This window comes from Cupressus sempervirens, chromosome 8 (assembly GCF_028749045.1).
Source record: "Cupressus sempervirens isolate cs-2001-9-10 chromosome 8, ASM2874904v1, whole genome shotgun sequence".
In the NCBI taxonomy this organism is placed as follows: Eukaryota; Viridiplantae; Streptophyta; class Pinopsida; order Cupressales; family Cupressaceae; genus Cupressus; species Cupressus sempervirens.
In genome coordinates, this window is record NC_143125.1 from 297,235,342 (window position 1) to 297,253,076 (window position 17,735).

Below are 17,735 nucleotides of genomic sequence, written 5' to 3' on the forward strand. Positions count from 1 at the left end.
CAGCTAGGATTCAGACTAAAGCCATACAAACACATTTTCTCCCAAGTAAAAAAAAGGGACAAATTGAAATTTGTATAAAGAAAATAGTTTTTAAATAAAAGCAGCTCTAACTTTATGATTTGGAATTTTAAAGTGTCAAATTGAATTTGTATAAAGAAAATAGTTATTAAATAAAAGCAGCTCTAATTCTATGGTTTGGAATTAAGTATGCAAAATAATGCACTTCAGCAACTGCGAACATAAGTTCCTGCCTTAAAATGAGGACAAGGACTAATAATTGCATTTGACATCAAATATTGTTTTTAAAACTAAATATACTAAATATTGTCCAATGTGAACTTTTTTTTAAAGGTCAATCCTTAGCTTGATTGGCTTTCCAATGAAGCATATTTTTGCAGCAAGGGTTTCTTAAAGTACTCAATTAACCTTACAGTACTGGCTAAATATGAACTATAAGCCATTCAAGATCAAGACTTACAATCACATTAAACATATAAGACATCCAAAATCTCCTCTTTCTTTAACTCTGAAGTTTTCCTAAATAAACATATTCATTTCAAGAATTTCGAAAGGTAAACAATTCTCAAAATGAGCAGACCAACAAAACTCAAACAATGTAAATCGCTTGTATGGTTCCGAAAGGACGAAAAAATGAGGCAAATTTCATAAACTGAATTTTGGCTCTTCAAAAAAATGTCATTTCTTTCTAGTGCATTCCTTCCTACTTATCAAAACTGCCTGAAAACAACATAGAAGAATCAGCTTTCTGTCTGCTCCCTCAACCTTCTGATAGTGCTGCGCACTGTTACAGCACTGGGAGTGCTGCAAAAACACAACCAACAAAAGAATATAGAAAACTCAAGAAAAAGTGTGCACAATATATCATCAAAACCATAATTGCCCAATACTGCATGTATATATCAAATTACTTGGAAGCATTTTGACTAATTTCAATGTGCGAAACTTGGTGAACTTCAATGTAACATGTAAAAAGGCTGACTTGAAGGCAACTTACTTCAATGTGTATGCACCACCTGCCTTTACTTTCCCACAATCCTTACATCCCCATATACCCACTGCTTTCCTCTTCACTGCAAACTGCAGAATGTATGCATGTTAAAAAGAGAAATCTCCTTCCAAAATGTAACCTTACAATTGTAACCCATTCAGCCAAAATAAATTTCTCATTCCATTTGGTCTACAAAATTGAAAATCCATTTAGAGCTTAAAACAAGTTAACTTTAATATCATATCATAAGCAACAAGAAAAACTGTAGTTATTAAAACTATTCAAGAAAAACCGAAGATATGAAAACTGTTCAACCTTTCCACAGAATTCACAGAAATACTTAGAATGCTGGCTCACTTCCATCTTCTTGATCTGCTTTCTGAGACTGGCACCATACCTGGTACCTGAATTAAGCAACACAATGGCCCACTTCTCATTCATTGTCCACCAAAAAACAAAGACCATCACCACAAATGTCCAGAAGTACACAAACAAATTTAAATACATACATGGATTATCCACATGCACACATACTCACCATATTTGCCAACAATGCCAACCTTCTTTGTTCGTTTGGCCTGAAGCATCCCAAGGAAGAGATTAGAAAGCACGCATTATCAATATTTATCTCCCACTTACTAGTATTTATCAATCAAGAAGGACTACATGGCTACATATACACAAGTTAGGATTAATGTTAGCAGTAGCAGCCCTGGTTCATTAGGCACTAAGAATTAATCTCCTCAGTTGCAGAAGAGCATATGCATGCCAATGATCCATGTAATACCAAATTGATTTAGTTTGCATATCAGTCTCCTATTAATTAACCATCAAAATGTCCATTAGCGGTGCTCCCTAGAATTTGATTTGCCATCCAAACCAGTTAATTGATCTTACCAAATCCTATGCGATTGTAATTTATTTGATGGCAGCAACAAACTAAAATAGATATGAAGTCCCAAATTAATATAAACATCAAGTATTAAAGTTTGAGACTATGAAATTATACATTTATAAACTTAATCATTAACCATGGGACCTTGCAACAATTTTTTTTGTTGGATAAAAGCATATAGATATTACATGAAAAAATAGTCGCAGCAGTAGAAAACAGTCATACAATGAGTAGGACAATTAAAGGTATCAATACAATTAAATTCTTCAGTTGGGACAATTAAAGATATCAATAAAACCTTCCATATGGAGTAGTTAAAAGGAAAATTGCAGAAATGAAAAAGTATTAAAGCAGAGAGTATATACAAGAAATTCTATGGAAAATGAGACAACCATGAAACTGAGATATTTGAATTTTTAAATTTTGTCCAGCAAACTCAAAAAGTTGGTTAATAGTATACATACCCATTAGAAATAAAATTATTAAGAAACAAATAATCAGATCCTGCAATCTGAAGGTCTCTGATTCCTGTACTCATCTTGACGCCATTGAAATCTTAGGGTACAACCGTTGTCCTGACTTTTCATAGATGTATTAATTTCAAGTGTGACCCTGCCTGCAGATGTCATTGCTCTTTTAGAGTTTCAACTTTCAAGCTAACTATTCCATCTCTGTGTACCATAGTAACGAGACTCACCAGGAGTCACCCAGGTCAGCGAGTCAAGTTACCCCTGTCGGGTCAAAATGACCTCTGACCCTGACCCGCCAAGTCATCAAATATTTAATATTTTTCTAAAAACTTTCTATTAATATACCCTGACTCACTGAGTCACTGCCAAGTCATGACCAAGTCCAAGCCAGGTCACAAGTCGAATTGCCCTTGCCGAGTAAGAGCCGAGTCCGAGTCTCATTACTTTGCTTTGTACTAAGAAAAGAATAACTATTTAATAGCATTTTGTCTGTCAAACCAAAATAAAATCCTAAACATCTTAACAATTACTTTGTTGTCCTTGAATTGATTACACTTGATACATTTTTTTCAAACTTGAATACTTTCCAGAAAAACAAAGTTCATGTACTTGTTTGAATTCCAATGTTCAAAGGCTGCATCCTCAAAATCGCGTTTCTAGGACAGGGACATTTCCAAGATGCGCAGACTTTGAAAAAACTTCCGACTATTGTGCTGTCACTACGGAGATTCCATCAAGATGTCCAGGGAACTCCAAGGAGTCTCTTGACTGTCTTGCGGAGACCCAAGAGTCTCCCATGATAGGACAGCTATAAAAGTTTTTTTATCTAAACTTTTTGTATCTGCACCCAAGGTCAAACCCTAAAGGCCTATGGGCCCCACCTGAACCCTACAAACCCTATAAAACAAACTCAAACCCTCATTTCAACTCACAGAAACAAATCAACAACGAGCTGATAATTGGATAAAATTCAGGCAAGATGTAGAGCCAGAGGAGCCAGCACAAATTGATTAGGATGCCACACAAAGAAGGCTGATTGGTATTAGTTTGGAGCAGCTTGACTATGTGGAGTCCACAAGTTCTAATGATAAGGATTTTGAGGATGAGTTTATCAGTTCACTCCTTTAGTTAATTAGAACATTTTTTGTTATCATTTGTACTCGTTGCAATCCTCATTATGGAATCTTGAATAGTATAATTTTCAATTCAATATTTCCATTGTTCAATGTAAGAATGTTAATGTTAACAAAAAGTTTAGTAGTTTCTAAGTTTTACTAGTTTGCCAAAGTTACAATTGTAAATCTTATGCATCTTTTTATTAAAAAACTCAAAGCACTACATGTAATTCAGTATCGCCTCCCAACATTGTTCCCCTGTCATCCCCATACTTGCGCCCTTGTCATCCCCATACTTACACCCTTGGTCCTCCAGTTGGGATTGTAAAAATATCACCAATCCAGGATCTGTTTTACCCCTCATGAATTTCCAAACTAGTGTAAAGCTCGTATAATCTCCCTATCACTATTCATTTGCCTACTCAACATCCCATTTTTTTTTTCCTTTTATCCAATTGTAGAATTTTGTCTCCCAAATATGTCCATTACAATGCCCCTAAAGAAATTTGGGATGTCATATAAGTAAATTCATAAGCAAAAAGAATAATAAAGAGTCCTAACTTATAATGTAAACAATATCGACAAGACTCTCTAGAAGTCTCTCCAACAAAAGAGAGCCTACATATAAATTACAACTTGTCAGCTAGACATAGTGCACCAAAGGAAGAAATTAAAAGTCTACCTGAAAAACATTTGTCAAGAAAAAAATTGCACGATGACATAAAAAGACATGGTGCATCAAAGGAAAAAATTGAAATTATGCCCAATGAATATTTGTTAAGAAAAAGTTGCAAAGGCTCATTGAGTAGACATCTAAGTTTGAGAAGACTATGGTCATATCACCCCAATCATGAAGGTCACACTGATTAAAGTAATATTGCATTAAGAGAATAAAAACACCATTAGGAGGGCATACGACATTGAAAAGACTCCCCTCTTCCATAGATAGCATATGTCACAATGATGAAAGAAAAGTTATACAATTAGATCTATATCATCAAGAAGAGCTCTTGTCTACAAAATTCTCAAAGTGAGATAAGAAATAAAATTCATCAAGGAGACATGTGACTTCAATGAGATTTCTTTTTGTTACACTGACAATGCAAGTCATATCGATAGAGATGATACTTTGCTATTGATGCATAACATCAAAGAGAGTCTCTTTGAAACTATCATGAGCAAAGATATGAAAACAAAACTCATTAGAAAAATGTGAGACTTCAAAAAAGCTATTTTGTGGTCTTTCCAATCCATTATGGCGAGGCAACATTTCATCGAAAGGACATTTAAAATCGATAAGACATGTTTCAAGTCCCATCTATAAATGCGAGGCAAGCTATAAAATAGATGGTACCAAAAGGATAGGATCGAATCCAAGGATGGGATATCACATCAAAAAAGCATTTCAAATTTATAAATCATTAATGATTGTTACTAGCATTAATGGCCACACGAGGAAAAACTTTAAGTATACCAAATTAAAACAAATATATAGTTCCTACAAATTATCATTTGAGAAAATTTAAGAGCTTGCAAGAACTCAAAGCACAAATACCCGGTAAGCAATCAACTAGTTCGTTGTGAATTTTCATCCAAGTAAGCACGTGAAATCTTCCCTTGAAAATTTTCATAATTGTGAATAGAAACAAAAGAGGGAAGAAAAGAAATTGAAAAGAAACAGAAGAGGGAAGAACAAAAATTGAAACCAAAATAAAACAAGCAACAACTACAAGAAATAGACAAAGACCAAAAGAAAAGAAAGGCAAACCAAGATCTCTTGGACCAGATGCCTAGTGCAAGGCCAAAATCAAGCAGGGTTGCACGATTGAACCCTAATGCTAAGAGACTCTAAAATAAGCATAAAGACCTTGAACACATTTGGATGCTTGATAGAGGTTATAACATGTTTATGTTAGATTACAGAAGGAGAAAAGGTCATTCACTTGTATGCAACCAATGGTACCTAAATCTAGGTAAATTGGTTTACACCAAGTGCGCATGTGAACGTAGAATTGGTACGAACCATTGCAAAGCATTATGATCCACAACACGACGAATATATGATGCCTACATAGAACCTTTTTTGGCAGTCAGCACATAATATCTCTCAATTTTTTGACCAGATGATACCCATGACGAGGAAATAATATTGGAGGAAGTTGAGGAAGAAAACTACAAAATGGACACCACTTATAAAAGGTGGAGATCACCTCTACATCAGCTTAAAATAAATGAAAATGAACTTCACAAATTTGAAACTGAAAATTAGCCTCGCTTCTCAATTGAATTATATTAAGGATATCTTCAATGTACATGTTACCCAACAAGTTATGTTATGCGAATAGATGTCCCTTTACTCATGTCAATTGTTCCAATGATTATAGCAATAGGTATCTAGAGCCCTAGTGCACATCTATTTGAATTTGCAAAATACATAGCCCAACAAATTGATGCAAGGCTAAGAGTTATCCAAGGCTACCCTAATTGTATATACTTCCAACATTATTCTTTTCTTATGCATATGATCCTATATATGGGCCAAGAATTGAAGATATGGCCAGAATAGCCTAAAATCATTGTTTATGATCAAAATAATCAAATGAGACCGGCAAAAATGTGGATTGCAGTGAGGGATAGTAGGTGTGCCCAAAATGGGTATTTATGGAATATTTTATCAAACAACTCTACCAAGTTGGCCACTAATGTGACTATACTTTTATCATTAGAAGTTCAAAAGTTCCTTAAACCTAAGGAAAAGGATGAAAGGAAGGAGGTGGACTATAACTGGGGAGAGTTTAAGGATTTGAGAATAATCCTTTTCTTCTCCCAAGAACAATGCCAAATAAAATACCCTATTTGGAAATTCTTAGGCAATTATATTATTCCAACTTTATGAACATGAGCTCTTACAGGAAACAATCCTTTATGCCAAGGATATTACTGGAGAAGGTTATGATATTATTGTTGACAAGTTAGCATAGTATGGATTGAGGAAAGGAGCTTCGTCAACTATATTAGAAAGAAACGAAATTTAAGAGGGTATGGTTTTGAACCCTTTCTTTATGATGATATTATTAGAAACTTGGAAAACTCAAAAGCCAAAAAGGCCACAAATCGTTATAAAGGATCGTGAGGGTAGAGGCACAAAGAATAATCATGATTCATCTTATCCTAGTGCTTTTATAGTGATCATGTTGTCAAAGCTCAAGCTCTAATTGCAAGTGTTAATAACTTGATTAAGGGGGTCCCTTCCTTTGCATTTAGATCCAACACAAATGAATTGAAAGGAAAAGAAATCTAAGAGGTGGATCAATCCCTTGTTCTTCTCTTTTCATCTACCAATAATGACTCTTTTGTTGAAGAGGATGTTTTGCCAAATGAAGATCAACCAAGTAAAAAATTTGATCAGATTTTTGGACCTAGGATTACAAGTACCATACTCCACTGGATAGGATGAAAGCAACAAAACAACCACCAAATGATGAGGATGTTGATGCATGGCAAATTGCCTGACAATGAGTTTGTTAAAAAATTTAATCCAAGGCCTTCTTGTACAAATACAAAGGAATATTGTTGAGGCATATTGTTGTACATTTTACATTGGTTAATGAGCAACAATTATTACAAGAACCTAAAAATGATACTGATAAAGAAATGAACATGACAACCTTACAAAGGGGAGACAAATTTTACAAGAAGCAAGCATAATGATAGTTCAAGGATGGCATAATAGCTCAATTTTGGTCCTTTTTTATTGGTAGCTCAGCTTTGGTCTTTAATAATTCCATCAACAATTCAAATTCCCATGGCATTATATATTCTAAAGTTATCAATAGGATATATAAAACATCAAGTTACAATCCTAATGAAAAGAGCTTACTCAAACAAGCACTCTACCCAACTAATAAAAGGCCATATGTTATTGAAATTGGAAGGGCTTTTAAACAATGGATGGTACAGCAAGTAGGGGAAACACACCCCATGGACACTATAGATTTGAATCTTAATGTTGCTAAAGTTCAAAAAGGCTCAAGTGGAGCAACTCATTAAAGAAAGGATACATATAAGATCAAAGTGAACATTTGTGGCATGAAAATACCACATTAAAAGATAAACTCAAAGATAGGCCCAAATACTTAACATACTAGTCAAATCGCTTGAGTGGAAATCCTTGAGAGAGGTACCACTAATATTTGTCAGAATGACTGGATAATGTTTGAACTCGGTCAGTGTTCCATTTTTTTAATGAACCGATTCAGATGCAGGTATTGTGTGGCATCAGCCATTTAGGGTTGACTTTTAAAGGAATCATCAAAAAAACTTGTTGAAAAGTTTTACCAACATCTGGAATCTATCTGGAGTTCAAATAATTACTTAGGCAGACAACTGTTTTTGTCAAAGAGTAAAATATATTTTGAAGGGATGCAAAAACTTGTTTACAAAATGCAGCCAAAATAAGAGACATAGCCAACCAGCAGCCAAACAAGAAACAAAAGAGAGTGAACAGCCTAAGCATAAAACAAATAGAAGCCCTACAGCATTTTTTTCCAAGGTCTCTGCCACTTCTATTTCCTGCTCAAAAAAGTTCTTAAGAAGAATTGCCAGGCCCAGTAGCTCATTTTTCTCCTCATTATAGAGTCTCTAATTGCTGCCTCTTGTCAGGAAGACGATTGTTGTTAATCAACAGTATGTTACAACAAAAACACATTGAGCAGCTGAAATCCATTTTCATTGCTAAATTCTATGTAGGTCTATTTCTTAGCCCATAATACTGTAATGAAACCCGCATTAGACTGTGCTCAAAAGCTTATCTAGAAAATATATTCCATAAGGCTGCATCCACATTTCCTCATCCACGTGGTGTAGCATCTTTGATTTTCTTAATCACAACTCATTTCTATATTTGGGGGCTACTTCTAGGCCTTAACTATTGTTTTCACACTTTTCCCTGATCCCTACTAAAAAAAGCTTGGTGAAGCATTGTCTAGACAACTGAGATTGAATCCTAGATTTGACCTTGCACTCGGTTTCTTGTCCATTGTGGTTTTCAACATTCTGCTACTTACAGGGAGCCACTGCACAAAGTTAAACTATTCTCTAAATGGAACTCGTACAATCAATTCTCTAAGGTACGTAATATGAACAGCTCTCTCTACGCAGTTCTCAAACTACATCAAATCAAGCCGTGGAAGCAATCCATTCTTCTGAAGAGATTATTGCAGAATTCTAGTACAATTTTCACAAATTGAACAAAGAATTGGGGTCTCACTTAATACAGCTGACACTATCTCATCAATCAATTACTAAGTAAAATAACAAAAAAAAATTGAACAGTTCTGCCATTAAAGGATGCAACTCATAACATTTGCACATGCAAAATTTAAGAGATTTGTCAAACGAGAAAATTAATAATTGCTAGAAGAAGGAGAAAGCAAGACCGCTTTTATATCCCCGTCAATCAAAGAAAAACCCTGTCTCACTCGAGAAGACATCATCCTGAACAATATTTCTAAAGATTGCAACAACGATAGGTAGTAACAGTAAATCTCGTCAATTTGCCACTAAAACCAATTGGCATCACTGTGAGCTCTTGCAACATGAAATATCCACACATTGGATTATGATTTTAAAAATTATGGGATTAAGCTGTAGGACTTTTTGCAAAAATATCAGTTGACTAAATACAAAGGTAATTTTTAAGCCCCAGTCTACCCAACACATCTCCCCAGCAGCATAAGAGAATCGTACATCGTAATTAAAATCATGTGCACAAGAAATGACAACTTCCATCAAGAATCAAAAGCTGTTTTCCACAATAAGCTTAATAAATAAATAAAAATCCAAACCTCAAAACACTAAATAATAAATTCCTCGATATTGAGAACTAGCATTTTCTTTTATGTTTTATATTTTCATCTTTAGTCGTTTTAAGAAAATTAAGTTGAAGACATTACCGTCTGTTGAATGTTTTACAGAATAACCATGAGCACTGGTCAACCAAAAAACTGAATAGAGAAAAGGGCTGAAAAGACTCACCATTTCTGATGGACTGTGCTGTGAAAAAGTACTTGAGTAGTGGGAGCTACTCCGTTACAGGCCGGCCGAAATTAACAGATCAGGGCACCAAAGAAACACAAAGCGGATTAGGGCATCAAGAAGAAGAACAAGAAGATTAGGGCAAACAGAGCGAGAACTTTGATTTTGCAGTCACAAGATCGTGGCCGTCGATATTGACACGTGGCTCAGTACTGTTAATAAAAAATATCAATATTTTTTTATTTTATTAGTCCACGACCCTTAATTGAGTAAAACTAATTCTGTAGGTAGGGGCTGTTAAATTTAATTTTATATATTATTACTCTATATGAGGGATCTCATATAATTACTTTTTTCTCTCAAAAAATTGTCACGTTAAATTGTCTCTAATAATTTTAACTCTAATTTCACTCTAATTTTAACTCTTATTTAATTTGATTAGATATCATCGTTAACTTTTTTTTTTTCTTATTTATTAACTTAAAAATTATAACTATAAAACAATAAGATATGTCATACATTATTTAAATATTTCTATTTATTTAGCTTGATTAGCTATTATTTAACTCTCATTTTTTTATTTATTATTTAACTTAATTAGTTATCTTTATTTTTTTTTAATAAATATTATTTAATTTTAATCAAAAATTATTGAGATGAGATTTTATTTTATTTATAATTTATAATTTGTCTCTAATTTTAATTCTTGTTTTCCTATTTATTTAGAAACTTATTTAGTTGTTATCTCCACTTTTAACTTCCATTTTTCTTCCTTTTATTGAACTTTTAATTTCTTAAATTGATTGAAGTTTTAGTTAAATAATTTTTTTGTAAGTAATTGGCCGAAGCCTTGATTATTTATCATTTATTTATTATTATTTGTGAATATTAATTATTATCATTCGTTAAGCTTGAGTAGTTTCGAACCCGAGACCTTCCTAATGAGAGGCTCAAAAGTTACCATTGTGTTGTAGGCTCTTGCTTTAATTAGTTTATGAGAGTTGCTGCTATTTTTTTAATATCTTTTTATATTTCTCATATTAATTTTTCATAATTTTTTTTTTATGAAGTTTTTTTCCAATGATTCTTGATTTATATATTTAAGCCAACGAACTTTACATTAATTTAGTTTTTAGTTTTTATAATTGTTTTAATTTATTTTTTATTATTCACTTTATACGTGTTATTTGTTTAGATGATAATTTATTAATATATGATCATTTAAATAAATAAATATTATTTATTTAGTTTATCAAAAGAATTAAATTTTATTTTACTTACAATTAATTTTAATTTAATTTATGCACATTAAATTATATTTTTAAAAAATATTAGTAAATATCTATTGGTTGATGTTCCAAGCACAAAAGCTTGGAACTGCTAGTTATTATGTATTTTGATTAATTATTATTATTATTATTGTACTTGCCTATATACTATTGCATTCAATTTCTCCTATTAGTAATCAATTTCTACAATCACAAATATTTACTTTTAAATAATTAAAATATGTCTAAAGTATTATTTATTTAAGAATTTTATATAAAGTTTGTGTTATAAGAGTTTTTTTAGAGGGTTCTTTTTTGTGAGGTCAAATTTTAGGTACAGATTATATAAAAATTATTAACAATAATACATCTTTACTATCAAATCATAAATATATAAATATATTTAATAAAGCTATATAATGTTTAAATCATAAATATATAAATATATCTTATAATATTAAATAGTCGAAGCCTAGATTAATTATTGTTATTTATTGTAATTAATTATTTTTATGTGTTAAGCAAATTTGAACCCAAGACCTTCCACATGAGAGGCTCAGAAGTTATCGTTGTGTTGTAGGCTCTTGCCTAAAATAGCCTATAATATTTAAATCAATATAAATTTATTACATATTGAGTATAAAGGAGATAAAATAATATTTTAGCCGATAGGCTATTAGTGGGAACTTTGTTTCTGGAAATTGAATTTTTGACAAAAAAGTTGTCAAATGGCCAGAAAAGTTGTCAATTTGGCCGAAAAATTGTAAATCCTTCCTATTAATTATTTATCGGTCAGTTTTTTTTATTTCACTCTACTTGTAACTCTTGTTTTCATATTTATTAGTTGTTACTCCACTTTTAACTATTATTTTTCTTTTTCTATTTATTTAAAAATAATAATTAGTTGTGATCTCCAACTCATGTTGTCATCTCTATTTATTTAACTTTTAATTTTTTTAATTGATTTAGATTTTAATTTTTTATTTCTTTTTTAAAAAAGTGTTTCTATAATTTATCTAGTCAATAAGATATTTGTTAGAGACATTGCTATTTTTTTTTACATTATTTTTTTGTATTTCTCTTATTAATTTTTCATCATAGGTTTTTTTATGGAGTTTTTTTAAATAATTTTTTTTTTCATATTTTATAAATTGAATTTAAATAAATAATATTTATTAATCTATTTAAAAGATTTTAGTAAATATTATGTTATTTAAATTAAAAATTATTAATAATCTAATTTGTTCACATTATTTAAATTGAATTTTTTAATAGGTAATCGGTCGAAGCCTAGATTATTTATTATTCAATTTTTATTATTGTTAGGATTAATTATTATTGTGTTAATCTCAAGTAGATTCAAACCCAGACCTCCCCCGAAGGTTCGCAATTTACCAATTCATTATAGGCTCTTGCCTATTTAAATTGAAAATTATTAATAATCTAATTTATTTATATAATAAGATTGTATTTTTAAAATATTTTTAATATCGAGCACCTATCAACTTATTGTTGCAAGCGCAAAAATGTGCAACTACTAGTATAATATATCACTATTATATATTCTAAAACATTTATTATATGTAATATTTAGATCATTACTAATATATGTAATTTATTAGTGTAATATATAATATATATTTAACTTTATTTAAAATTTTACATATATTTGATTATTTACAGTACATAAAATATTCTTTGTAAAATATAATTGATTTAAAATATATATAATGTTTTCACTGCACTATAATTCAAAACTATAATCCCAAGTCCTAGCCACTTGTGCACTTATTCTTTTTAAACTTAAATCATATACACTTGTCCAACATCACATTAATATTTACCCTTAATAGTTTGTAAATAATATAAATAACTATTTAATAATTAATTAAATATGACAATTATTACCAACTACAAACATAAAAAGTTGCAAAGGCTATTGAACAATTATAATATTATATTGGCATTCTTAAATAGTTCTAAGAAATTAATCAATAACGACAAGTACACACCACTATGTGGCACTTGTTTATTTACTTAATTCAAGTATATTTGAATCCAAGACCTCCCCAATAAGAGGGTCACAATTTACCATTGTATTGTAGACTCTTACCTTAACTTTATATATTATTGTTGGTAAACAAATTTGTCACTATGAACTTACTTCTAAAACTAGCCATGTTCGCCTTGCGAACAATGATAATTGTGCCAATAGTTGGAGAGATTGCAACCAATCACTATAAACTTGCAATCTTCCTCTACATTTGAGAGGGTCAACTCCCTCATATGATGGGTGTATTTGTCATTTTAGGTGTACTTTTAACTTGAAAGTACATAAAGGAGAAAGCATAAAATTTAAACAAGAGAAACCTCACTGATAGACATATGAGCACCATGTTGGGACTCAAAATTAAAGCCCTAATTTTGAGTACCATTCTATGAATTGAGTCAAATTAAGCCCCTATAAGAGCTTTTCAAGCATATGTACCTGGCCATCACTTTGAGGCCTATGAAGTATTTCATGTTTCTAACACCTTGCATTTAGTATATGCATGTGTCCCATAATGATAAGTTATCATTCCAAGTCATTCTATGAAATTTCATTTTGAGCATTGCTCAAATTTGTATTTTTGCCCAAGTGTCAAACAACAATAGGAAGCCTAGTTTACAATTGAACATCTTGCACCCAGTTAAGTTTCATGACTCACCACTTTGGGAATGTTTATTATGCATATTAGAGAACCTGTGTTTCCAATTTCAAGTTGTTTCGATATGTTTGGACTAGATTTAGAATCCCTCAAAGTTGGTTGTTTATTGTTGTCATGTTGATGCATATTTCTCAAAAATTTGAGTCAGCCTTGTTTAACTAATTATAACTTTGACCCAGTTGACCCTATTGACAAAACACTTTTTGCACTGCCTAAATTTGAACCTATGACAAATCTATTTGACTAGTTTTCAAATGTGATTCAAAATGCAACTTCTAAAGTTTTACTAATGTCTAAAAATATAGATTGGTCAGTAGCCTAGTTTGAGATGCCATAACTTTGAATCCGTAATATATTACACCAAATGGATTGTACCACTATGTTCTACTCTAAATAGACTTTAAGTGTACCAATTATCAAGTCTTGACGAGTCCATCTGCACATTTTCCCAGGTCCATTTTTTTTTGTGAAAATCGTTATTATGTTAGCGTTCCTAGTTCTACAAATCCAAGTACCCAACTTTGAACACCTTCCAAACGTGCCCATTATCCCATTATTCATCATAAGCCCAAATCATAAATTTATACTCTCCACATGGATAGTGAACTAATGCCCCAATGTTTATGCCTCCAAGTGATCATTTGACCTATTTTCAAAGCCAAAACCGAACACACTTTATTATTTGCTGACATGTTTGCAGGTAGTTTGAGGTGAGCAACTTTGAGGGTCGACATCTTTTGATCAGGATATCGTCATGAAGTGAAATTTTGCAGATTGAAAGAATGTTTGCAAGAGAGAAAGTATGTAAGTTTTCAGGGATATGTCAGGTTGTTTGGAAAATTTTTAAAGCTAGTTTCAAAGGTTTCCTAGCAGAAAATCATAGTTGTTAGAATGGTAAAAAAATGAGCTTTCGAATGATTAATCAATGATCAAATCTCTTTCTTGATTAGTATGAGGAGTTGAATGGGTCAGTTTGAAATGTTAGTTGTTTGAAAATGCAATTTTTTTAGCCAGCCCCACCTTGGGATCTGACTAGTATCATCACAAATGTTGAGCTATTGATTGGGGAATAGAGGATGTTCAAGTAACGCTATAATTTTCTTAATTACCACATCATTTTAGTATATATGCAAAACATTGTAAATCAAATGGATATGTGGGATCATATGCACAATGAGAAGTAAAAGGGATTTGTACACTCCATGGAAATCCTAAGATCCATATATTTTGAGGTTTGCTTTAGAATGGCTCTTCCTATAAGAATGAAATCTAGAGCTCTTCCCAGTCTAAGTGAAGTTCCAACGGCTTCATTAAGGAGACTTGAATGCATAAACGAGATCTAGAGGTTTATATTTTAGATTTCCAGTCTAATATCAGTCCTCTCAAATTACATTTTAACATATTTTTCAAGAAATAATGGTCTATCCATTTTGGAGTTTTGTTCCAACATGTTTGTTGTTCAAACGAATGGAGTGTTGCATCGACTCTTGCAGAATTCAACAACTGAATTTGGGATGAAAAGATGAAATACAAGAAGTGTATGGAATTGTGTGACAGCTCACGATTCTAGTAGAGACTTATATGGTGCATGAAGAATAAGTGGAGAGAGGCCAGACATTGCATGCATAAGACAAAATTGATGTCTCTTCCCAAGTTGTTCGCGGCAACCCACCTGAATGTGCCAGATGTAAATTTGAATTGTCACATGATTTGATACACTATGGTTCAAAAAGTGAGTTTTATGAAATTGTATGCCAAAAAAGTGCACTATGTCTTCTACAAAGTTAGATATGTGGTTGAATTATTTCTATTCTCCTCCTAATTATTGTGTATGAAATCTAAAGAAGGGACAATGGGTAAATTGTCGATGAAGATGTGAATGAATCGTGTAAAAAATGGCATACATTGAAGGGCTTGGCAATGACCATTAGAGTGATGTAGACTCCTTGGCTATATGCATACGTGTATAAGCAAGCATTACCTCAGAGCAAGAAAAAACACATAAATATAAAGATTGCCTGAAATGTTCTCCACCGAAAGCATCATACATCAAATTGAGAGGTTAACACCACTTCAAGGGAGGAGAGTTGGATATCCAAAGATCATGTAATTGGACAACCTACCGAGGGAAGGGGAAGAGGCATTCTGAACACATGGGGCAGTAGATTGCCTCATTTGTGAAAAGATTCAAAGAGTAGATGGATGGGTCTAATGCATGGATAAAGGATCATAACCTCATTAGGAGACATTGTAAGGAGTCTTGCTACTACAAATCTGATAAGATTGTTCCTTGATATGAAGCAGCTCATCAAAGGAGCAACTGATGAGTATGTTGTCATCTTGATAGTCTAGAACGATCGAAATTTTCCATTTTTCACATGCGAAATGTCAAGCTAGTGGTCATCTGCATAAAGGAGTAGTTTTATGGCAAACTAATCATAGATGGTATTAAAAAGATAGTCCATGCCTTAGTGAGAGTGCTCCATGCGTAGTTACAGTAGATTTGAATCCCATGCTTAAATTAATCACTCTTCACTATACCCACAATAACATTACCAAGGATCTAATTCACACATCAACTAGGGACATACTATTTTAGTGCAAGAAACAAAAAGCCTCGAATAGGACATTTGAACTTTCTTCTCACCTTCTAGTTTTGAAACCTCAATAAAATGATTGTGCCAAATTTGGAGAAGGGCATTGGTTCATCAAGAATGAACAACATCTCAGCTAACATCATAAGATGTATGTCATTTTTAATCCTTTTTGTGCTTGAAAATTGTGTACACTTAGGATTGAAAAGTGGCATTGTTTGACTGAAAAGGTGCAACTGAATTAACTTCCACCTCCATCCACCATGTCCTCCTCTCAATTCGTAAGCATTTCCTTTAGAATGTATGCAGAGCTCTTAATCCCACATTGTCTGTGTTAAGACCTTTTACAATGTTTTTATACCAAAGTACTTCAAATGTAAGTGTAAGTGTCTTAAAAGACACAGGCCTTTTGAGGCATCGAGCTCATGTGTATGAGGCCCATGACTGGAAGGTGAGTGATAATAAATTTTAAATGAAGTAAGGCGTAGAATGCTCTAACAAGATGATGATATGGCACCAGGTGGATGAATAGCAAGATGACATGTAGCACACGTTTCCAACCTTGGCACAGATTTTGAGGTGGTGAGATGGCAAAACAAGACAAGTGGCGCAATGTCGCATTCTCACAAAATATGCGGTAGATGGTGACTCAACATGTGAGAATGCAACAAGATGACATGTGGAGGGGCTCTAAGGTGGCACTAGTGATATGGTATGCAGTTCAAGGTAGGTTAGCTAGCAGAAAAGGACAGGTGTCACGCTGTCGCATTGTCACGATGATGCAATGAAGTGTTGACTATGTACATGACACATGATAGAGGTGGGAATGTGGTAGTTCATAGATCGACACTCCAAATCATGCCACATTGAAAAAATCAACGGTTCTCACAAAATGAAGATGCTCACCTATTAAGGAATGAGGTGGTGACATGTGGTAGCATGTCAGAGGCAGGAAAGCAGTTCGCGGGCCAATCAAGATGCATCGCATGGCAACTACTTGGTAGAGGGGTCCAGGTTGTGCTGACATGGCATTTCCAGCCAATCAAAATGTGACACGTGTCATAGGTCGGTCAAACCTAGGTTGACTTGGATTCAAAAAGGGAGGAAAAATCCATAGTTCAGAAAAAATCATTTTTTCAATATTTTCCTTCTGAACGTGCATAAATCATTTAAATCAAAATAGGTTGTATGATAAAGTTTTTACTTTACAATAAATTTAAATGTTTGAAAAAAATTCAAAGGTCTGAGAATCAATCTACCACCTGGAGTTTCAAATGGCTATCTAGGGCATTTTTCTTAAGCAAGTATAGGACTATTATATATCAATGAAAACTTCTCAGAGTCTAGTTTCTAGATTTTTTGTTTGTTTCTACATAGGTATCAGTGGATAAAAGTTATATTGGATTTTATCCTAGGTGCTCCTTCTACAACTACATTCTGGTATAGGCATTTCATTTTCAGCTTCTGATAAAATCGTGAATGAGTAGGCATCAAATTTGGAGAGGGCCTTAGTAGGGACGTTGTTTTGCCTCCAAAGTTTTGCAATGACAATTTTGGCAACTTTTGGCATCAAATCTAATAGTTTATCAGAAAGGGGCTTTTCTCATCATTCAAGAAGATATTTTCAGATTTTGTTGGGA

At 32.7% G+C, this 17,735-nt stretch overlaps 1 protein-coding gene across 2 annotated transcripts; it reads right to left on the reverse strand.

Annotated features, from left to right (window-relative positions):
* Positions 1–496: 496 nt before the first annotated feature.
* Positions 497–9,654, reverse strand: LOC149542596 (large ribosomal subunit protein eL43). Of its 2 annotated transcripts, XM_089797490.1 has the most exons (5): positions 9,526–9,654; positions 1,548–1,587; positions 1,325–1,413; positions 1,016–1,098; positions 497–822 (listed from the first exon to the last, which is right to left on the reverse strand). In XM_089797490.1, exons 1-5 carry the CDS (start codon positions 9,526–9,528, stop codon positions 759–761), a joined length of 279 nt encoding a protein of 92 aa, XP_089653616.1. In that variant the 5' UTR covers positions 9,529–9,654; the 3' UTR covers positions 497–758. The 2 variants fall into 2 exon arrangements, with proteins under 2 accessions (XP_089653616.1, XP_089653615.1); XM_089797489.1 differs by lacking the exon at positions 9,526–9,654 and having other exon boundaries at positions 1,548–1,596.
* Between the last annotated feature and the right edge of the window lie 8,081 nt (positions 9,655–17,735).

What these genes read in the sequence shown, in the direction of transcription:
- LOC149542596 (XM_089797489.1), bottom strand. Translation starts at nt 1,596, where the DNA reads ATGCTTCAGGCCAAACGAACAAAGAAGGTTGGCATTGTTGGCAAATAT. An exon ending in TGGCATTGTTGGCAAATATG is followed by an intron (nt 1,414 to 1,547) that starts GTGAGTATGTGT and finishes TGCTTAATTCAG; the next exon opens with GTACCAGGTATGGTGCCAGT. An exon ending in TCTGTGAATTCTGTGGAAAG is followed by an intron (nt 1,099 to 1,324) that starts GTTGAACAGTTT and finishes TACATTCTGCAG; the next exon opens with TTTGCAGTGAAGAGGAAAGC.